Below are 23,640 nucleotides of genomic sequence, written 5' to 3'. Positions count from 1 at the left end.
GCCTTCTGCCCAGTTTTCAGGAAGCTGATCTTAACCTTGGGATGCAGTGTGCTTCTGGGGTCGGGTGATACTCAATCATGGGAAACTTTCCAAGTCTGAAAATGGAATTGCTCCTTCAGATACACGAGAAGTGCATTTTGGGTTATCTCATTCAATTCATCTGCAAATCTATAAATAAGAAGTCCCTCTATTCTTCTTGCTTCCTGTGGATTTAAATGCCAAATCCTGATTTGTGGCAAAGTTGTCACATGTCCCTTTTCCCACTCTCTCTCTGCCTGGTGCCCAGGATCTAAGCGGTGGCAGTAGAAATTACAACTGTTTGGAAGCCAAGAAAAAGCTCCATTTCTCACTTTTCTCCAATTCCGGATATTCTCGGCCCTGCTCCATCCATCAGCCATCTCCCCACACACCTCCTCCACCACACACCCGCCTTCTGTCCACACCACCAACAGGAAACAAATACAGCTCCAATTTTTTTTTTTTTTTAAATGGAGGCAAAGAAACCACAACCTGAACAAATAACAAAAATACTCCCACCAAACTGTCTACATAGAACGATCACAAATGTTCTAAATATGTAGAAATCGCCCCTTCACCAGGCCTGCCCCCTCTCTGGGCATCAAGAGTGCCCCTGAAGAATGAGATTCTAGATCCGAGAGTGTTATCCAAGCCGTCAGCCAGAAAATGTTAGTCCATCCCCATTATTAAAACCGAGTGTAGGTTCCAGAGATGTTTTCTGTATCTCGGTGGGTTTCATGAATTTGAGAATTTTTGCAGGACTTTTCCTAGTTCACGTCCCAGAGAGCATGCTGAGCTCTTATGATTCAAGAACCCCATGGTGGTCAAAAGGCTTTCCCACCATATTATAAAATTTTGGGGTGAGGAATCTGCTAGAAAATTCATCTCGTCTGTGAGGCGGGAGTGGGGATGGGGAGAGACCTTTCAGAACACAGGAGCCCTGGGTTGTGTGTGCTGGAGCAAGTGGGAGAGAGAAAGAGGTAGGGAGTGGAGAATCTACAAAAATGACTTAAAAAACATCACATTTCATTGAAATGGAGAAAAGATATTGTCTCTGTTGCCATTACCTCCTGTCACCTTTGTCCCTCTCCTCCTGGCATCTTCATCTTGCCTGGGTTTCCCTGCCAGGCCTTGCAGCTTGGGGTGATCGGGATCAGCTGACCACGCTGCCCTACCAGGGGAGGTAGAACTTGCTTTGAGCCTGGAAAGCAGGTTATATGCTTGTGGTGGGTGGGTGAGGTGGCTATGTGAAGACCACAAAGCAAGGGTGCCAAGGGCCGAGTTTAGCTCTTAGGAGATGTAGAGGGGGCCTGGGGGTCTGAATGGTTTTGCTTTTCCTGGGATCCCTGCCTCATTTTTGTTTTCAGGGTGTACGTGTTTCTCTCTTGTTTTCCGGCACATCCCATAGGCAGGGGCTGGGCTTGGGCCTGGGGCTCGGGCTGGGCAGGGACATGCCAGTCATTTGGCTGGGAAGCCCCGGCCCCGCTGAGCACTCCAGGGCTTTGCACTCTCTTCCCTGCCCTCCACAGGGTGGTGCCAGGATCGAGGACAGTTGGGGGATGAGGCGTGGGCTGCTGCAGGCAGCCTCCTGCATATGAGGCGGGGAGGCAGATGAGGTCATCCACACAGCCTTCCACGCACCTTCCAGAGCTACCTTATTTACCCTTTTAGTGGAGCAAAACCATGTGATCTAAAGAGGATTCCTTGAACTGAAGGACTTTGCACTGTTCCCTTTCTCAGGGCAGAAAGATGGGGCTGTAGGTAGGGGATGAGAATAGAGGAAAGTGTAGGAGATTACTAAAAAAAAAAAAAAAAATTGAGATGATGAAGGAGAGGAAAGGCAGCCAGACTAGGTAATTGGGACCAATTCATCAGAAGGCTTAAGGAAATTTGACATCTATTGTAACTCTTCTAACTGTATAATTACGCAGCGTTTGGAAAGTGAATTATTAACTTGATTGTCTATAATGACCATTGAGTAAATATACAGTCACAGGTTGTCAACATCGTACAGTGAACTGATGGGCCAGAAGCCACTTTGAACTGGTTGTAATCATCTCCTGGGTCAAGGCTGACCTGGAGGCTCCGGGGTTAGTGAATCATTTACGGGAGAGACCTCAGTGACTCCAGGAAGGCAAGGTCCCCCTGGTCACTGCTGGGTCCTTGGCAGCTCCTTTCAGCCCAGGTCATTTAGAATCACCCTTCAGGAAGAAAAGTCCCCTGAACAGCATGTGATTTAAGAGTATTGATTGAAGGGATGGTGCTGGGTGAGGAGAGGTGGACAGTGCGTGATTGGGTCTCAGAAGGCTGGACTTTAGTTGGGACCAGACGTGGTGGACACATGAGATTCAGATGAAGCCCTGGACCCATAGTGTAAGGCGGGAGGTCCTTTGCCGGCCCTTCCTTTGTCTAACCAGGGGCCTTGGTGCCCCCCGCCCCCTGAGCTGCAGTGCCCCGGCCCTAGGTGCGGGGTCGGGTGCGGGATGGGGGTGTAATCTCAGTGGGGCCTCCTCCTGGGGAAGTCCGCAGCTCACTCCACACTGGAGGAGCAGCCGTGTCAGCCAAGAGCCGCAGGCCATAAATGCAAAGTATGGTTTAACAAAAGCAGCTTTTGAGTGAGAAAGCTGAGTGGAGTTGTCTCAACCTGTCAACTTCAGATTTTTTTCCTCCTCCCCCATAAATCAAAAAATGGTGGGTGGAAGGGAGGGACAGAAGCGTTTCATTTTCAGATTTTGTAAGAAAATAAAATCAAATCAAAAGAACCTGTCCCACGCTGATACCTTACATGCCAGGTTTGAGCCCGAGGCAAATTTTTGTGGCCATGTAATAAGCCTCTTTAAAATGGTGACAGACCCTTGACTCTTTGCCTTGAATTACACTGATAAAAGACATTTTATTGCGTTAGAGCCGGGGCAGGAGTACAGGATGGTTCTTGCCTGGTCGGCCTCTTTGAAACCCCGTCAGCCCTGCTGTCCACACTCCGCCGCCTGACAGGGCTGGAGTGTGATGGTGGCGGAGATCTGTGGGCCGGTGACAGAGGGGGCTTTTAGCCTGAGGGGCTTGTTAGGGAGAGGGAAGCGACTCCATTCCTAGTGGACCTGGGAGACCTTGACGTGGGTGGCTCCGGGTCGGTCTCACGTCTGGCGCTGCATAGAAAAGAGTGTAACTGGGGCCTCATTTGCCAGGCAGTTTTAGATTCAAAACAAGAAATGATCCTGGGGACTCCCTTATCATGTGGGGCCCCCTTGATGTCTGTAGAAACAGGAAAGGAGGTTGTGGCCCCAGTGCCTGGAGAGGCCAGGTGTCACAAGCTGAGTTCTCAAGCGGACCTGTCCGGTGGGTGGAGAGGATGGTGTGTTCTTGGCTTGGGGAGCTTGGAGGAGTCTGATAACTTTGTGTGTTCCCTCGTTGAATCATCAGAATTAGCAAGCCCGAGAACAGCCGGTGGTACCTCCCGAGTGACTGCAGATCATACACGTGGGCATCTTTTTTTATTCAAGAAATTCTTTCCAGGTTGGTCAGTGGGATAAATGCAGGATTTGAAATTGGGTAAAAAGCCAGGAAAATGAACTCTGAGGCCAAGAAAACAGGCCTCCAGTCGATAGGCTGTGTCTGCCTCTCCTTTGTTCTGTGGGGCTGTCAGAGAGGTTAGGACTGAGGCCAGGGCTTGGAGGAGGAAGGTGCTGAGCAACTGAGCCCATGGGAGCAGAAGTCGGAGGAGCCTGTGGGCGGGCAGAGGCCTGTTTCTGAAACAAGGACTTGCTGCCGTGGGACGAGGCCTGGCCTCGAAGCCCCAGAACCCTCCTTGAGTCAATCTCACCTCAGGCGAGAGGGCAGCCTAGTTTTGTTCCTGAAGAAATGTCAGAGCCTGACCTGCTAGACCATTTTTTTTTTTTTTTAAGTTTGTAGAGCTTTGAAGCCTTAAATTAGTTCTCATAATTTCCAAGCAGTTCTGTATTAACCATCGGACATAATAAGTTTTAATTCTGGAGAATGGCCAATTCTGGTGCTAAGGATCTCTTGGCCAAGGTTGTCACAGAGCATTAGGCCCTTAGAGCGTGCCTTTCCCCCACTTCCCTGGATGCTCACACCCCATTTCACCGTCCCAGGAAGGCAACGCACTGCCTGCAAATGTCTTTAAGATGAGCACCGAGACACTCAGACGGCCTGGAGGGCTCTGAGGTGAATGGTGAACGGGGAGCACAGCTTGGTCCCCAGGTCGGAGGGCAGGACTTTGAGTTCCAGCCCTGCCCTCACTACCTGAAGCAGGATGCCTGAGAGATCTTCCATCACCCGGGGAGGTGAAGCTAACACCTTCCCTCACCCCACAGGAGTCCTGTGGGGTCAGAATGTGAGGAAGAAGGCTTTGGGGAAAAGATAAAGCCCTGCACAGAGGCCACAACATACTTCCTTTTTTATTTTAGCCACACCTTGCGACAGGCAGAACTTCTCCAACAAGGGATCAAACCCACACCTCCTCTGTGGACGCATGGAGTCTGAACCCCTGGACTACCACGGAAGTCCCATGACATACTTTATTAAAAAGGACAAGGCTTGGAGGCTTGACCAGGCCTTCCTGGGGCCACCTGTGCTTCTGTGCCCTTTTTCTTTGAAGGTTGCACACACCAGTCCTGGAAGATGAAACCAGAAAATCTCCCAGCTCTCTGGGCCTGCTCATATCCACCTACCATGCTTCTTTCCTCCAGCAGCATCGCTGCCCACATCTCACCAACATCCTCCTCCACAAGGCCTGAGAACACCTGAAAATATCAGGGGCATTCTTATAAGTGCCAAGCTTGGTTTTCTTCAGCTTATTCTGGCATTTTCTTGAGATTGATAAAATGGTTATGTGGAGGCATAAATTCTGTTTGTTGCGAGTTGACATAGATAAAAAAGGCTCAGGGTGGCCCCTTCAGAGGAATTTGGGAGTTGCGTGTTCTGCTTGCTTTGATAGAGAGGTCCTTCTCTGCCCTGGCTGGTGTTATCAGAATTAAACGTTTGCTGAGGAAATGGTCAGTCTCATTGGATCCACGTTTACAGCCCGAATGCCTTCCTTCCCTCAAGGGCTTCCCAGGTGGCGCTAGTGGTAAAGAACCCGCCTGCCAATGCAGGAGACGTTAGAGACTCTGGTTCAACCCCTGGGTTGGGAAGATCCCCTGGAGGAGGGCATGGCAACCCACTCCGGTATTTTTGCCTGGAGAATCCCATGGACAGAGGAGCCTGGCGGGCTACAGTCCATAGGGTTGCAAAGAGTCGGACACGACTGAAGTAACTTAGCACAGCACCTCATGTGAAAATGCATGTTCCTCCAGGCATCAAATCCTGGAGAGATGCAGGTGTAGCTTTCCAGGTGCTGGGGCTATGATTTTCCGGCCTTTTCTTCTTTTCTCTGTGGGGTGAGTGGGGTCTGTGAATACATGTGCGTGAGGCTGGACAATTAGGGCAAAAGAAACATGTCTGGGACTTCAGTTTCTTCATTAATCACCCCTTCTTCTAACCACAAAGGTACTGCGGTTGAGTCCCACTTTAAGAAAGTCCAATACACACCAAATCTCATCAATGGAAACCGATAAATTAGAGGGTGATTTTTCACATTACAGAAAGATTGTTAACTTTTCAAAAGGTTTCGCCACAGGGTTCCTTTAAATAGTGAGCTCCCCCACTGAATTTAAAGTGTTTGTTTACAGATCATTAACTACTTGACAGAGAGGTTGGGGAGGGGTTGGAGGAAGAAGCACTTAAAAGGTAAAAGTGTTAGAAGCCCTGCCAATTTTCGATGAGCCTGGAAGGGTGATGAAACATCCCTGAAATTATGTCCGTTAGCAAATGTGATTCAGTTTACAGAAATTCAGTTTACACTCGGCTTTCCAGGAACCCTGCAAGTTGGCCGAGGCAGGGACCACAGGGCGCTGGGGCCTGGCTTCTCTGGTTGGGGTGGCTGGGAGAGCACTCTGGCTTCTCTCAGAGTCCTGTGTGTGCCCTCATGTACAGGGGGTGCCAGGCTCTGGCATGAGGCTGATCTTTGCCACTGACCTTCTGGCACGGACAGCAGAGACCTTTCCCCTTGACATTTAGCCTGAGTTTGTGGGAAATTTCTTCCTGGTTCTCTCTGACCTTCAGTCTCTTTGGCTCAGGACTCACCTAGGTTTCCTGTTGAAACTCAAGACAGGTAAGCTTTGAGAGACTGTGCCCCAGGAGATTGGAAACCAGCACCAGGCCTACATTCTGAGTCTTAAGAATTAGCCTGGGGACCAGCCCACACTGGCCTCATCCTGCCATGTCATAACAGGGCATAGTTCCATCCTGGCCACCTTCTAGGATGGGCCGTAGTAGGTGTCTTACTTGTGCCCTTGATCTGGTCCCAAGGAGACTCAAGACTCGCTTGGGAGAAAAAACTCATTCATCTACTCCAGTCCTCTTTTTCTAAAGATGAGAAAACTTAGGGCCAGTAAAGGGAAGTGCTTTACTCAAAGTCACATAGCTGGTGAATGGCAGAGTTGGGATTGAAGAACTTAAATTCCTGATTTTGTTTTAGCAGTCTCTATAGAGAAATGGGGCTTCCCTGGTAGCTTCCCTGGTGGCTCAGAGGTTAAAGCGTCTGCCTGGAATGCAGGAAACCAGGGTTCGATCCCTGCGTCAGGAAGATCCCCTGGAGAAGGAAATGGCAACCCACTCCAGTACTCTTGCCTGGAGAATCCCATGGAGGGAGAAGCCTGGTAGGCTACAGTACATGGGGTCGCAAAGAGTCGGACATGACTGAGCAACTTCACTTTCTATAGAGGAATGAGCCCCTAACATCCTACAGGAAGAAAGGAATCTGGAAAGAGATTCAGGGGACCCATGAAGGAAGGAACCCATTGGGCAAGGCCCCTTTAAAAGTTGTTTCCCAATTCCACTAAATAACCTGAAAAATAATCTTGGGTAGAGGCAAGTGCGCACACACACATGCATGCAAGCGCACGCACACACACACACACACTCTCCCTCACACCCCACCACACACAAACAGATTCCTCCATATAAGGACTCAGAGCCGGAGTAGGGTTACCCCCACCCTCCCCAGGGCTTTGAAGAGAAGAAAGCAGGGAAATTTGGAGGGAAGGTCAAGCTGATGATTGAAGAGACACAGCAGTATAGGAAAATCTCCGCATTTCTTGCACAGTCGTTTGTTGAAAATGTGTCAGCAAGTACAAGGCCATCTGAAACTAGCAATGATACATCTGAAATAGATTATTTAAGTCGGGAAGGTGGTATTGCGAGGAAGAACATGGCTATCAGCACTTGTTTGGCTGACTCAGAGGAATAAAACACAGTGAATTCTGCCTTGGCAGACCACCCACCATTCATCAGGGGGAAAAACAGTCAAGGTGGGGGGGACGGGGCAGGAACAAAACAGGACAGATGAACTTTCATAGTTTTACCAGCATCCACATGGCTGCAACCATTATTGTAAGAAAATGTGATGTTCGAAAATAAGAAGCTGTGAAAGCTGAATCCTTCACAAAAGTCCTGAGGGTTTATTTATTTAGATGACCATACCCTCTCTTGTCAACTGAGTGGATTTGTCCATGATGTTTTGATTTAAATATACTACCTGTTGAGCCCGTTTGCTCTGGGTATACCTGGAGCTTTGCTTCTCTCTGGGCATCCACACTTGCCTTTTCTTTTACCTAGAAAGGCCTTCCTCTTGACTCTCCAGGTCTAGTTCCTAAATTACCTCTTCCCCAGAGCCACTGTCCTATCTTCCAAAATTCCTTTGAATTCCATTGCAGTTTATCTGTACCTGTCTTGTGACACACTTTCTACTTTGGAGCATAGCGATTCCTTTCCAGGTCTATCTTCTCTACTAGATGGAGTTTCCTGTAGGGAAGTCTGTGTCTGAGTTTTCTTTGTTTTGCCCACAGAGGTAGCCCATTGCTTTGGGCATTATAGGCACTCAGTAAATAGTTGTTGAATGAATGTGTCAAAGAATGAATGAATGGAATTTATACTGGGTACACAAATTTTGCATAGTGAGGTACACAGTTAAACAAAGGAAAAAAAAAAAAACTGTCGTATAAGATGATTTGTCTTTTTATGCAGCTGCCCTTCCAGTCTCCTCAAGTTCCACCATTCTAAGGGAAGAGCTTAAAATGTAATAAAAATTTATCTAATTCACGATCAAGTGAAAATACTTTGGGCCTAGAGCCAAAGAATATTATTGGAATGAACTTTTTTCAACACCCTAAATTTAACCAGCTGGAATTCTTTTTTTAAGTACCATCCTATTCAACCTTTTGAAATGAAGGATTTGCCTTTTAGTGGGAAATCTGCATTTCAACACAAAGATGGAACAACACAATAATGTCTTTGGCTTACTTATTCTTCTGAAAAGCAGGCTCATTTTTTTTTTTTTTTTTGAATTATATGCTTTGCTTATGTTAAAGACACAGATTGCAGAAAATTCTGTTTAGGCCTGACAGATTGGTGGCTTGCATTTTTTCATTTTTATAGATAAAGGGGCATGAAAGATGTCATCTCTTCTCCCCACTGATAGAGTGGATGCCTAGGGTGAGAACTCTTTTAACAGGTGAAATTAGTAACATGTTGTTTAGATAATCAAGGCTCTGAGATGATAGAATTGGTTTAAAAAAGGAGGGGGGCAGAGTTTTTAAGTGAGTGATTGATGAGATTAAAGTCACTGGTGAAGTATCTAGGAATACAAGGACCATGAACAAGTTTCAGCAAAGAAATTCTATCAAGTGATATCTGTAGAATTCTTGTTTGCTTTTGATTGTACAGAGCATCACAAGTTGGTAAAATCTTAGCTAGTGAAAAAGCATAGTGATGGAAAAAAAAAAAAAGCATAGTGATGGGAGACGTGCTCACATAAATGCTCGTTTCTAGAACAAAAGGGAATGCAATTTTGACAATATCAGAAGGTTAATTAAGAAGTCTGTGAGCAGTGATAAAGCTGGCACATTTTCAGTCAGACTGACACAACTCAAGACACAGGTATTGCTAATGTTGGCTCTATAATATTGTATTATTCAAACTATAATATACATACTCTAGTAAGTCACAGGATCTGAGATGAGGGCTGGCATCTGTCCTAAACAGAGGGTCAGGAGATAGAAGGACATTCAGTGGATTTGCTTTCAGTTAGATAAAGAAGCCTCTATCCTAGACTAGCTGCACTGTTGTTATTTTTCTGATTTAGATACAGTAATATTACTACAACTAGAATGAATTCATTCATGGAACTTTACAAACTTTCAGGACGCATTTTAAGTGTACTCTGTAATTTGGCTATTGGCAGGGTGTAGAGAAGAGACTTGAGAATGCTGGAGCTGGAAGGGACAGTTCAGATCAGATCAAATCAGATCAGTCGCTCAGTCGTGTCTGACTCTTCGCGACCCCATGAACCACAGCACGCCAGGCCTCCCTGTCCATCACCAACTCCCGGAGTTCACTCAAACTCATGTCCATCGAGTCAGTGATGCCATCCAGCCATCTCATCCTCTGGCGTCCCCTTCTCCTCCAGCCCCCAATCCCTCCCAGCATCAGAGTCTTTTCCAATGAGTCAACTCTTAGCATGAGGTGGCCAAAGTACTGGAGTTTCAGCTTTAGCATCATTCCTTCCAAAGAAACCCCAGGGCTGATCTCCTTTAGAATGGACTGGTTGGATCTCCTTGCAGTCCAAGGGACTCTCAAGAGTCTTCTCCAACACCACAGTTCAAAAGCATCAATTCTTCGGCGCTCAGCCTTCTTCACAGTCCAACTCTCACATCCATACATGACCACAGGAAAAACCATAGCCTTGACTAGACGAACCTTTGCTGGCAAAGTAATGTCTCTGCTTTTGAATATGCTATCTAGGTTGGTCATAACTTTCCTTCCAAGGAGTAAGCGTCTTTTAATATCATGGCTGCAGTCACCATCTACAGTGATTTTGGAGCCCCCAAACATAAAGTCTGACACTGTTTCCACTGTTTCCCCATCTACTTTCCATGAAGTGGTGGGACTGGATGCCATGATCTTCGTTTTCTGAATGTTGAGCTTTAAGCCAACTTTTTCACTCTCCACTTTCACTTTCATCAAGAGGCTTTTGAGTTCCTCTTCACTTTCTGCCATAAGGGTGGTGTCATCTGCATATCTGAGGTGATTGATATTTCTCCTGGCAATCTTGATTCCAGCTTGTGTTTCTTCCAGTCCAGCGTTTCTCATGATGTACTCTGCATATAAGTTAAATAAACAGGGTGACAATATACAGCCTTGACGAACTGTTTTTCCTATTTGGAACCAGGGTCCTTTATTTTGGCCTGTCACCAATAGAGAGATTCTTCCCCATTATAGTGGACTGTCATCCATTCTTTTCAAGGAGACCCAAGGTGAGTGGGAGGTCACATTTCACAGGGTGACCCTTCCTCTTGGGGAGAGCTCTACTCCCATGCTTCATCTTGTTAGGAAAACAGGGAAATTATCTAGAAATGTGTGTTTAAGAAAAGAAATACATAGATGCACATATACACTTTAGCGAACAGCAAACATCCATACATGTATGTACTTCTCTAGAGAGGCCTGGGTTTTCAAATCTTGATAAAAGTAGGCACCTGGAGCAGTCATGCAGTGCTTTGGAAATGTTGCCTTGTGCTCGGCTGTTTCCGCCCATTTGTACATCAGCAGGATTACTTGTTGATTGGTAGACAGTGATGTGGCTATATGACATACCCAGGGATTCGTTTTGGAAACAAATAGCAGGTCAATAGTTAAGGAATCTTTGAGATGTTCTTGAGGAAACCTAGAACTTGATTTAATGATCTTCAATTCCAGGGATGTCCCACCTGGCTTATAGCGCTCTCTGTCAAAAGTTGGTCCTGATGCACATAGAAATGTAAAGTGACCTGTGCACAGCATTCAGTCAAAACCATTCCCAATTCAGTGAAGATTTTTAATGAGAGCTGAAAAAAATAAAATTCATTATTTATTATTCAGCCATAAGGAACCATTGCAACTTAATAATGCATAAGGTCCCTGGGGAAGGAAACAGCAACCCACTCCAGTATTCTTGCCTGGGAAATCCCACGGAGAGAGGAGCCCAGCAGGCTACATTCCATGGAGTCCCAATGAGTCAGATATGACTTAGTAAGTAAACAACAACAACAACAACAAATGCATAAGGCATTTCTGAGGCCCTAAATGGAAATGCTGGGTCTGGAGAGACTTTTATGCAACAGAACAGGTTAAAGTGCTTTTCACCAGAGCAGTACAAGGCATATGAAAAGATTGATTCAGAAGAGGGCCACATATTTGCAAGTCCAGAAAGGGAAACAGGAGTCCAGTACTGGCTACATTACACCATGCAGCGTGCCACAGCTGCGTTCACAAACACTTCCACTTTTGTGGAAGCAGTGAGGACATCATCTGCCTGGCAAAAGCTGGTTGGGAAGTTATGCAAAGAGCATTCCCTGTTTGAGTCTGGGGCTGTTCCTGGTCAATGAGGAAGGGTGGAACCTTGGACTCCACATGGAGGGATCCTTAGGAATTTCCCAAGCTTGCTTTGGTCCTAAAGGAGGTAGGTGAGTTCCAGACAACCTCATAGCCAGTGGATCTCTGCCAGGAGAACATCAAAGCTTCCAGCTTCCATGCCTCCTCTTACCCTAAGACAGTGCTTATGAAACTGGATTGTGCATACGAATCCCTGGGAGTGCTTGCTAGACAGAGGTTTTTGTACTCCACTCCGCCCCTCCCCATCAACCCAGTTTTTGATTTAGTAAGTCTAAGGAAGGGCCTGGGGCTTTGCATTTCCTTTTTTTGGGGTGGGGTGGGGGGACTTCGCATTTCCAAACAAGTTCCCAGGTGATGCTGATGTTGGGCTTGGGTCTGCACTTTGAGAACCACTGCCCTGAGAGGACCACCAAAGAAATAAAGGGAGCACAGGTCAACTGCCTACTTCCCTGCCAGCCAGCCGAGCCCACCTCCCCCTGGGGAGAATGAAAATGTGGCTGGGAGGAGAAGAGGCCCTCAGTCAGGGGCAGCCTGGGAGGTGGGCAGAGCTGCTGGTTGAAGGTGATGCTTAGAAGCATTAATTGTGAGACTCGACTCTGTCTAAACCATGATGAAATAATTGAAAGCATCATAGCAAAAAGTTAAGCCCTAGGGAGGCTATTAACAGTTTAGCATTTCCAGTTCCTGTGGGGATGTTGATTCTGCTTACCAAGGAGAATGTGTTTGGAGATGTGTTTGGTGGGAGAGGCTGCAGAATCAGCTGGGGCTGCCCGTTGCCTTTGGTTCATGGGGGAAGAGAAATGCAAGTATGAGTCTCACTCACAAAGACAGTGTCAGGAGCTTGTTTGGCTCATAGGAACGGTTTTGTTTCTCTTCTACTGACTGATTCTCAGAGGGGGAGCAGAGGTAGAGGATGACAACAGTGGAGGTGAGCCAAGAGGCGCAGGAAGCAGATCAGGTGTTGTTTTCTAATTTTGAAACCAAGTCAGTTCATTCAGACTGTTTGAAAGGCCCACTCAACACCTCTGGGCTGGATTCTCCTCCAAGAGAGGTTATTCCTCCCAGTGGTTCAAGAGAAAGAGATCCCTCCTCACTGGTACTTCTTGGGCAGTGCAGAACATGGTGGGAACCACAAGAGGGAAGGAGAGAGATGGATATCCCAGAAAAGAGCACTGGATGGACAGTCAGGAGGCTGATTCTGATCTTCACTTTGTGGTTAACCATCCGTCTAGCTATGGGCCAGTCATTTCATTTCTCAAGCCTCAGTTTCCCCACGGAGAAGGCAATGGCACCCCACTCCAGTACTCTTGCCTGGAAAATCCCTTGGATGGAAGAGCCTGGTAGGCGGCAGTCCATGGAGTCGCTAAGACATGACTGAGCGACTTTACTTTCACTTTTCACTTTCATGCATTGGAGAAGAAAATGGCAACCCACTCCAGTGTTCTTGCCTGGAGAATCCCAGGGATGGGGGAGCCTGGTGGGCTGCCGTCTATGGGGTCACACAGAGTCGGACACGACTGAAGTGACTTAGCAGCTTAGCAGCAGCAGTTTCCCCATCTACAAAATGAAGGCGTTAGACTTGATGATCTCTAAGGATTTTTACAGTTCAGAAACCAAAACCAAATCTTGGTGCCAGGTACTCAGAGACTGTCCTTGGTGAGGCCTCACTTTGCCCTGTGGCCTAGTGCTATGGGAAACGGGGCTAGGCTGCTACCCCCAGAAGCTTGGTTTGCTCTAGGCCAGTGGGTTAGTTGAGGAGTTTGCCAACAAGAGATGCATGCAATTGGTTAGGCCTGGACAAGGTTAATGGTTCTCCAGTTTCTTGCTGGAGGTCTAGTCAAGGCACCAAAGGGTTGCTTCCCAGAGTCAGGGGCGGGGAATATGAAATGAGACTACCCGCATCTGAACATCTAAGTACCTTGTTGCTCTCATGTTGGGGTCATAGTACCCTGTTGTGTGGGTCTCCTAAGAAATGGATTTCAGTCTTGGTGACAAACAAATTTATACAATAGCTGAGGCAAGAACAAGTGCAAAAATGCATTCTCAGATTTCTCATTGAAAAATGCTATGACTAAATCTGTAGTTAATTTCACCCTCACCTCTCAATTCATGGAATGTAAACAGTTGGTTGAAGACATGCTTATTTTCCAAGTCCAGTCTTCAGCTTTTGCTGGTTCATTGTGTGGTATTTGTTTTTTTTGGGGGGGCGGTGGTCAGGGAGAAGGACTTGCCTCTGTAGATGGTCCTAGGCAGCCTCCCTGGGCAGGCCCGGTAACAACAGATTTAAGAGCTTCCACGAACGCCACGCCATTGTTACCCACCAGGCTCCTCATGAAAGGGAACCTTGTGCTGGTCGCCCTGGCTGTTCTTGGCAGTGTGATCTATAGAAGGAGAACAGGACGTATTTTACACTTGAGACCTGCTATCCTAGAGTATAACAACAACTCTTCTAAGTGCTCTTAATATTAAGCTAATGGAAAACATACTCTGTTTACTCACCATCAAAGTCTGTTTTTCTTCTCTGCTGCCTCCCCCAGTCATGTCAAACTCCAAGCCGCTAGAGCGCACGGAGCGTCCCTGCTCCATCCCTCTCTTCCACTGTGTCTCAAGATTGACTTATCCATGCTTGGTTAGCTCAAGGTGGACTTGCAAAAGCTAGGAACTCACCATATAAACCATACAATCCCCAGGTTGCACAAACCCAATATTTCCTTTCTCACAAAAATCTCAGTGCTAGAAATGCTTGATTTATGGCTAGATTTATGTTTATTAGTGTGAGCAGTCATTTTTCCTCACCAGGATGCAGCCCAGTGCAGTGGAATATAGAAGGTGGGCCACTCTTTCTGGGTGCTGCTGTTTTTGGAATGCTGGTTGTCTCCTAGTCACTGAGTGGCAGGATTCCTTATCCTAAAGGTGAGGATTTGGCCAAATTACGTTAACCTTTGAAGTCTAGTCTTTACGTTGCTTTGTGCTATAAGAAGACATGTCTATATGGGGTACTCCATGGATAGAATTCCAAGTCCTGAGATGCCCATGGTTTCCCTATCATTGAAGGTGCTGAATACAGCAGGGGAAGTGTAGGACAGGGAAGGCAGAATGAAACTCTGTTCCAGAAGGAAAGAGTCACAAATGCACTCATTTTCTGTTACCATATTGTTTTTTACTTGAGCTTGTCTATAAGTAAAGTAAATGTATGCACATAAGCCAGCCTTGCAGATAACCTTGCCATGTTACCAGCCTGCCAATCATACTGGCAATTTCCTTTTGCTATTCACACATAATATTGTCTTATTATAAGACAATAATCAGACTAATAAATGAACCAAAGAACACTCCCCCTCCTACCCCATACCTAAAACATCAACTCCCTTCCCTTTTGTCAAAAAAAAAAAAAAAACAAACCAAAATTAAGAACAGAACTGTGGGAAAGAAGTCACCACTGTTCATTTGATACAGGCCTTGGGCCTGTTCACTATCTGCAAGGCTGTTGTAATGATGTTAATCTATTTTAATGGAACTGAAATGTGATATCCTGTGGTTTACAATGCACATTGTTTATAGCTTTCATGCTTGATTTTTGGGTTTCTTTCACAGATAAACTTCTGCACTGGAGGGGCCTCTCCTCCCCTCGTTCTGCACACGGAGCTCTAATCCCCACGCCTGGGATGAGTGCAGAATATGCCCCGCAGGGTATTTGTAAGTTGAGCATTATTTTCTTCTACAAATGTCCATGTGTATAGAGATGAGAGTTGCTGGAAATTACCTTTACGCTTTAAGTACTAAAAGGAGTTACTTCCAAAATACCTTGGCATCTGCATATGTGTATCCCATTACTCACTTGGCACCTGGCTCCCCCAGGTCATTCAGCCCCAGTGACTTTTTTCCTTCTCCCCTTTCTTTTTCTCCTTACTGGGGGCATGAGGCTGACAGCAGCTCCTCCCTGTTGGTCTCCTCCCCAGGGTCTTGTGTGGCTCCATGACTGGTGACTGCATAGGTCTGTTCAGGGCCCATTTTATTGCTTGGGCATACACCCTCATGGCCTCATTTAGAGGACTTTGAATTTACTCCATGACATGTGTCTTTAGCAGAGACCAGAACCAGAAAGGACTCAGTTCAGAGGTACTGTAGAGGTATCCTCATGCATATTATATATGCATGTACTTTTAAACATGGTATATTTTTATATATGCATTGTACATTACATATATAATTTCTACTTGTTTTTCTCCTAGATTCAGAGAAAAATGCACAGCATTGTTGCTAAAATTCAAAGATACCACCCCCCACCCTCACCATCACTATCACTGTCTAGTTATTGGTTCAAGCCAGCTTTTATAGTGGGGACCTTCTTATGAAATTTAGATTTGTATGTTTATAAAAATGTTTCTGAAATATATTGTTTTAAAAGGTAATACAGTTTGCCTCTGTCTGTTGGAATCCATGGTATGAGTCACGCATGGCTAAAAAGTCTGATGGGGAGGGGGTGAGGGCCTGGGGCTTGATTCTACCCCAAATACAAAAAAGTAGGCTCAGGAAGAAAAGAAATGTGATGTCTAATTTGTATTTAAGGAAACCATTTTTATTTTGAAAGTAAATGAAAAAAATGAAGAGCCAGGAGTTGGGGCCTTCAAGGTGGCTGGTTTTCAGATGGGAGGTCAACTAGACCCAGTCTTCTTGTGAATGGTGTCTGCAGGGCAGGGCCTACAGCCTGAGATCAAACTGGAAGCTGGTTGTTTATTTTTATTAACTCCTAGGTAATTCTAGCTAACAAAGAGTTATTGTATGAAATTTCACAAGCCCTGAGGTCCTGAGGGCTGGGTGGTGCAGGGGTTAAAAGCACCTCCTCCCCCCCTCACCGCCCCAACCTAGCTGGGCTGAAGACTGGGTTAGGTCACTGATTGCAGAGAGCTCAGCGGGTTGGACTCAAGGCATCAAGTGCCTACATGCTGACTGGGTGGGGAGAGCTCTCCTCGTTTTGCTGGGGGTGCCTGCCTGGGGCCTGTCCTTGGCTGTGGGAACAGAGCCTTTGGAGGGAAGGGAGGAGAAAAGAATGGGGCGTAGAGGGGAGGATGGAGTGGGGGCCCAAGGGCTGCTGCCTGGGAAACAGGCACCTTCTCTATGGCTTCATCCTCCTGAGGGCAGGGAGTTTGATCTGAGGGGGTGGGAAACTAGGAATCTTCTAGTTTGCTGGGGCCCATGCTGGCAGGGCCAGTTTAGGAGTGACCAGAATGAGGTATGTGGAAGTGGGTCGTTAGGGATCCAGGAAGTCCTTGGGCAGAACTGATCTGCACCCCTCTGGCTTCCTTAACCTTCTGCCCTAGGCTCTCAGAGCATTTAGCACTTATGCTGTGGCCTCCTGGCTGTGTGGACCATGGTCCAGGGCCTTAAAATCACCCGCTCTTGCTTTCCTCTAACCAGGGTCTCCCCTTGGCCTGAGAAGGCCCGGATCCTGGATTCCAGTCTTGTCTCCAAAAGCCCTTGTGGGTGTGTAATGTGTGGTTAGTCATCATGTTAGGTAACTAGTCAAGCCTAGGAATAAAGAAGACTCACATTAATGTTGGACATGATAGTTTACAGAGAGCTTTTGTATACATTTGTCACTCGAGCTTCACAATTCTTTAAGGTACTGTTTTTACACTCATTTTACAGACAAGGGCTTCCCTGGTGATCAGAGGGTAAAAGACTCTGCCTGTAATGCAGGAGACACAGGTTCCATCCCTGGGTTGGCAAGATTTCCTCGAGAAGGGAATGCCAACCCACTCCAGTATTCTTGCCTGGGAAATCCCATGGACAGAGGAGCCTGGCGGGCTACAGTCCATGGTTATAAAGAGTCAGACACGACTGAGCGACTAACACTACAGATAGGAAACCTAAGACTTGAAGAAATTAAATGATTGTCCTAGAGCCACCAGCCAGTAAGTCGTAGAGCCAGAGTCCCTCCTCAGAATTTGCTCTTCTAAATTATAACTCCTGAGCATCGGTGACAAACTGGAAATGGGGTCATTCCTTCCTATACAATAAAATGAAATAAAGTAAAAGCTGTAGGTGAGCTAATAGCTGATTTTAACCGTTTTGATGCCTCAGAGTTCCTCTGCTCGAGGCCAGATCTCCGGTTATTGCTCTAAATCAAAACAATCCCCCTGAATGCCCAATGAGGCTCTCAAATTGAGAAGTTGATTTTCATCAGGGTAAATGAAGAATATTATTATATTTTACACGTCAATAAATCAATGTAGCCCTAATTTTGCCACGCAGGAAATCAATTCTGGTCTTTCTAAACCATCAAAGATGTTATGAACAAAGTAATTTCACAAATTATGGCAAGTAACACATTTATTGATGACTGCAGTTTAGGAATTTAGAGTCTGTGAGCACTGTAATATAATATGGTGCACTGGCATGAGTCGAGTGAAATACAGATTATATGGTGAGACTGTGATGCATCATTCGCTATTAGTGGACTGGTAATAATTACTAGTTTCAAAGCAGCTCTTTCCATGTAATCTTTAGTCTCAATCGTAACAGCCCTTCTCATTGACATTACGATTACACTAGCTGCCCTCATGATCTAGAATATCTAGTTGATGGGAATACTAAAATGAGGTAGTGAAAACTGTATGTTGTGTGCTCATTATAAGAGAAACTGCCATTTTCTCTGACCTGATGTATGAGAGAGAGGGGAGGGTAAAAGCCCAGTGTTAACATACTGTAGCATGATCACATAACTGGCTCTGAAAACAAAATTTGAGAAAGCTCAGGGCAGCAAAATAAAATGGACTTTCCTCATTTAAGCCTTTTCAAAAGGACCTAGATGAGATCCTTAATGGAGTGCTATAGATTTTGGAATTTATTCATGGTGCCTGCAAAACCAGCACTGGTAATTATAGGTCCAGTCCTGGGTTTCAACAGAATATTATAAGGTAAAATACTACTTAAAGGCATTGGTAGTGATGAAAGTGTTAAGGACTTTCTTCAGCTGACAAATCTCCTTTTTACTTACCCAATTCAGATTGTCAGGCTAAATGTATGATAATAACACAGAGTCCTAGCGAGTCAAAGGAGCCACTGAGGGTCACGGTAGTTGGAACCAGATAGTTTTTTTCCTGCCTATTTAGGACCCAAGTCATTGTTCAACAACAACAAAAAATTTATGAAAATACTCTCAATGATGCTTTTTATTTCTCTTTGAAGCGAGGAGGCAAACAAAAATAGATAGATAATGTGATACTAATGTCAGCATTTTCTTTCAAAATCTTTCTGCCTTTTTTTTTTTTTCCCCTTCCACATTAGGCAGGCAAATGTTTGAAACCTAATTTTGGTATCTTATCATCTAATCTTGTTAAAGAGATTTACCCAGGAGTGGGATATATTGAGTGAGATTATAAATGCATTGTAAAGTAAATTACAAGGTCAGGGCCGGGAGTCCACTATTCAGACAAGTGCTTGAGTGAGGCTGGCTTGTTTTGGAATACAAGTGTTTGGGGCTCCTGAGAAGATGCTGCCAGCTTCTCTTTTTGATTGGCTAAATGGAGGAATCATAATTGATTAATTCCTCATTCCCACTCTTTTAACTCCGTGGTGAATTTTTCCCTTTTTCAAAAGTTACTGACAAATACTATCTGTGGCCTTACGGAATGCCTCTCAAAAAGGGCGTGTGTGCTAAGTCTCTTCAGTTGTGTCTGACTCTTTGTGACCCTATGGACTGTAGCCGCCAAGCTCCTCTGTTCATGGGATTCTCCAGGGACGAATACTGGAGTGGGTCACCGTGCCCTCCTCCAGGGGATCTTCCCAACCCTTAACAGGGGGGACCTAAGAATATTTCCCGCTTGTATTTTAAGTGTCTTTTCTTGAAATTCCTGGGGAGTTACTGATGTTTCTCATCCTAGTCCTCTGGCCACCAGCATCTGTGCCCTTCTGTGCCCTTTCAAACGCTGAGACGGCTGGTAAACTGTTAGTGACTCCCTTGATTTATATGTTTTTTTTTATTTAGCTAGCTCCAAAAAAGAATGATTGGGAAGTCAAGCTGGCCCCCTCTTTGCCACGGCGGCATTTCCCACTCTCGGGTTCTTTTCAGCGAGAGAGAAATAATGTGACTTAAGCAGGGCCCCTCTCCAGACGGCTTGGCGACTGGCCAGAGAGTTGACTAGCTGAACTGTATCTTTCTGTTTCTTTCTCAACTGGAGCTGAGGCTCAGCCGAGGGCGCAGGATGTTGTATAATTTGGTTCACGTTGTTAGCCTCTCAAAATAATGAGGAGGAGGCCAGTGTAGCATTTCTCAGCCTGCTGCCCGTCATGGTGCTGGCTGCTTTAACTGTTCTTCAATTCGGATGCCGTGTCTGCTTAAGTTGGCACCAGACACTCCTCCTAACTTCTCTAGACTTGCATTTGTTTGACTTGGTGGGACAACTCCTGAAGATTTGATATGGCCCATTGGTTAAGTCTGAATTAAATTTCTCTTTTGAGATTTTTTTGCAGCATCCCTTGAGATAAACATGGGAATCCCCACAGGGTGTTATGGAACCAGAATTAGGACTCACTGCCCCTCACACAGGCTGGGATGTGAGATTTTACTAGTCTCTCTTCCACGTAATTATTTCACAAGGACTTTCTCATGTTTAACAATATCAACAACTAGTGTGTTTCAGGTGAAGATTAAAAGCATTTCTAGGGCCATAGAGAATTGTAATGAGTTAACCTCTTTTTTGATATCTCCATGAAATGACTGCCTATTTAGAAAGTTTACCTGCCACCCAGGGGGTTTTAGGAAGCAGGAGACTTTCCTTTAGGTCACCTTGTCCAAGTCCCTCACTTCATGGAGGAGGAAACAGAAACACAGAGATGAAATGGCTTGTCCCAAAAAACACAGCTGGTGAAGATTGGAAAATTTGTAAGATAGTTGTTGAACTTCCCTAGAATGTAGGGATCCTCATTCTTGAGCTTGGATTAGTCTAGATTTTTCTGCTTTAAAAGACTGGATTTAAAATGCTTAGCACTGAGTCAAAAGGCAGGAAGACTGCTTTGACAGACATTTGTTGGGCACCAATCCCCAGATGTACCAGCCCATTCTAGGCACAGGGGATAGGATCAGCGAGGGCTTAGGCCTTGGGGTTGACAGCTGGGGGAAGGGAAGGCTGGAGGTGGAACATAAATAAGCAATTGCTGATGCCCTCCTCGGTGATTAAACATTGATGTTGGTGTTGTATTATTTTGCAGGTAAAGATGAGCCCAGCAGCTACACATGTACAACTTGCAAACAGCCATTCACCAGTGCATGGTTTCTCTTGCAACACGCACAGAACACTCATGGATTAAGAATCTACTTAGAAAGCGAACACGGAAGTCCCCTGACCCCGCGGGTTGGTATCCCTTCAGGACTAGGTGCAGAATGTCCTTCCCAGCCACCTCTCCATGGGATTCATATTGCAGACAATAACCCCTTTAACCTGCTAAGAATACCAGGATCAGTATCCAGAGAGGCTTCCGGCCTGGCAGAAGGGCGCTTTCCACCCACTCCCCCCCTGTTTAGTCCACCACCGAGACATCACTTGGACCCCCACCGCATAGAGCGCCTGGGGGCGGAAGAGATGGCCCTGGCCACCCATCACCCGAGTGCCTTTGACAGGGTGCTGCGGTTGAATCCAATGGCTATGGAGCCTCCCGCCATGGATTTCTCTAGGAGACTTAGAGAGCTGGCAGGGAACACGTCTAGCCCACCGCTGTCCCCCGGCCGGCCCAGCCCTATGCAAAGGTTACTGCAACCATTCCAGCCAGGTAGCAAGCCGCCCTTCCTGGCGACGCCCCCCCTCCCTCCTCTGCAATCCGCCCCTCCTCCCTCCCAGCCCCCGGTCAAGTCCAAGTCGTGTGAGTTCTGCGGCAAGACGTTCAAATTTCAGAGCAACCTGGTGGTGCACCGGCGCAGCCACACGGGCGAGAAGCCCTACAAGTGCAACCTGTGCGACCACGCGTGCACGCAGGCCAGCAAGCTGAAGCGCCACATGAAGACGCACATGCACAAGTCGTCCCCCATGACGGTCAAGTCGGACGACGGCCTCTCCACCGCCAGCTCCCCGGAACCGGGCACCAGCGACCTGGTGGGCAGCGCCAGCAGCGCGCTCAAGTCCGTGGTGGCCAAGTTCAAGAGCGAGAACGACCCCAACCTGATCCCGGAGAACGGGGACGAGGAGGACGAGGAGGACGACGAGGAAGAGGAGGAAGAGGAGGAAGAGGAGGAGGAGGAGCTGACGGAGAGCGAGAGGGTGGACTACGGCTTCGGGCTGAGCCTGGAGGCAGCGCGCCACCACGAGAACAGCTCGCGGGGCGCGGTGGTGGGCGTGGGCGACGAGGGCCGCCCCTTGCCGGACGTCATGCAGGGCATGGTGCTCAGCTCCATGCAGCACTTCAGCGAGGCCTTCCACCAGGTCCTGGGCGAGAAGCATAAGCGCGGCCACCTGGCCGAGGCCGAGGGCCACAGGGACACTTGCGACGAAGACTCGGTGGCCGGCGAGTCGGACCGCATAGACGATGGCACTGTTAACGGCCGCGGCTGCTCCCCGGGTGAGTCGGCCTCGGGGGGTCTGTCCAAAAAGCTGCTGCTGGGCAGCCCCAGCTCGCTGAGCCCCTTCTCCAAGCGCATCAAGCTCGAGAAGGAGTTCGACCTGCCTCCCGCCGCGATGCCCAACACGGAGAACGTGTACTCGCAGTGGCTAGCCGGCTACGCAGCCTCCAGGCAGCTCAAAGATCCCTTCCTGAGCTTCGGAGACTCCAGACAATCGCCTTTCGCCTCCTCGTCGGAGCACTCCTCGGAGAACGGGAGCTTGCGCTTCTCCACGCCGCCCGGGGAGCTGGACGGAGGGATCTCGGGGCGCAGCGGCACGGGAAGTGGAGGGAGCACGCCCCATATTAGTGGTCCGGGCCCGGGCAGGCCCAGCTCAAAAGAGGGCAGACGCAGCGACACTTGTGAGTACTGTGGGAAAGTCTTCAAGAACTGTAGCAATCTCACTGTCCACAGGAGAAGCCACACGGGCGAAAGGCCTTATAAATGCGAGCTGTGCAACTATGCCTGTGCCCAGAGTAGCAAGCTCACCAGGCACATGAAAACGCATGGCCAGGTGGGGAAGGACGTTTACAAATGTGAAATTTGTAAGATGCCTTTTAGCGTGTACAGTACTCTGGAGAAACACATGAAAAAATGGCACAGTGATCGAGTGTTGAATAATGATATAAAAACTGAATAGAGGTATATGAATACCCCCTCCCTCACTCCCACCTGCCACCTCCTTTTTTCACCATTCCCCGCCCCCCCTTCCCCATCGCCCTCCAGCCCCACAACCTGTAGGATTTTTTTCTAGTCCCATGTGATTTAAACAAACAAACAAACAGAAGTAACGGAAGCTAAGAAAATGAGAGTGCTTGTCACCAGCACACCTGTTTTTTTTTTCTTTTTCTTTTCTTTTTTTTCTTTTTCTTTTTTTCCTTTATGTTCTCACCGTTTGAATGCATGATCTGTATGGGGCAATACTATTGCATTTTACGCAAACTTTGAGCCTTTCTCTTGTGCAATAATTTACATGTTGTGTATGTTTTTTTTTTTTTTTTCTTTTTTAAACTTAGACAGCATGTATGGTATGTTACGGCTATTTTAAATTGTCCCCGATTCGTTGCTGAGAAAACACCGTTGCTGTTTCCAGTTCCGTTCTGAGAGAAAAAGAGAGAGAGAGAGAAAAAGACCATGCTGCATACATTCTGTAATACATATCATGTACAGTTTTCTTTTATAACGTGAGGAGGAAAAACAGTCTTTGGATTAACCCTCTATAGACAGAATAGATGGCACTGAAAGAAAATCTCTACACGGTAAACGTCTGTCTCTAAAGGGTTAAATGTTATTAATTGGAGAGGAAGAAAAGGCCTTGAATTGACTAACTAACAGAAAAAAAGTTTATTCTATCATTTGGTTTTAAAATATGAGTGCCTTGGATCTATTACAACCACGTTGATGGTTCTTTCTACTTGTTATAAACTTGTAGCTTAAATCAGCATTGGGTGAGGTAATAAACCTTAGGACCTAGAGTATAATTCTATATTGTATTTCTCACAACAATGGCTACCTAAAAATATGACCCGTTGTCCTAGTTA

At 46.7% G+C, this 23,640-nt stretch overlaps 1 protein-coding gene across 9 annotated transcripts in view; it reads left to right on the top strand.

Annotated features, from left to right (window-relative positions):
- BCL11A (BAF chromatin remodeling complex subunit BCL11A) overlaps positions 1–23,640 on the top strand; it is a 102,431-nt gene that overhangs the window by 71,449 nt on the left and 7,342 nt on the right. For 2 of the 9 annotated variants that reach the window (XM_006073886.4, XM_025261065.3), the window contains exons 3-4: positions 15,100–15,201; positions 20,719–22,461. In XM_006073886.4, coding sequence (XP_006073948.1) covers positions 15,100–15,201; positions 20,719–22,461 — 1,845 coding nt within the window. Of the gene's footprint in view, positions 1–15,099; positions 15,202–20,718; positions 22,742–23,640 lie in introns of all 9 variants that reach the window. The other 7 variants (XM_044925930.1, XM_025261062.3, XM_044925929.2 and 4 more) reach the window with 5 other exon arrangements.

Source organism: Bubalus bubalis, chromosome 12, assembly GCF_019923935.1.
Source record: "Bubalus bubalis isolate 160015118507 breed Murrah chromosome 12, NDDB_SH_1, whole genome shotgun sequence".
In the NCBI taxonomy this organism is placed as follows: Eukaryota; Metazoa; Chordata; class Mammalia; order Artiodactyla; family Bovidae; genus Bubalus; species Bubalus bubalis.
This window is presented reverse-complemented; position numbering and strand designations above follow the sequence as displayed.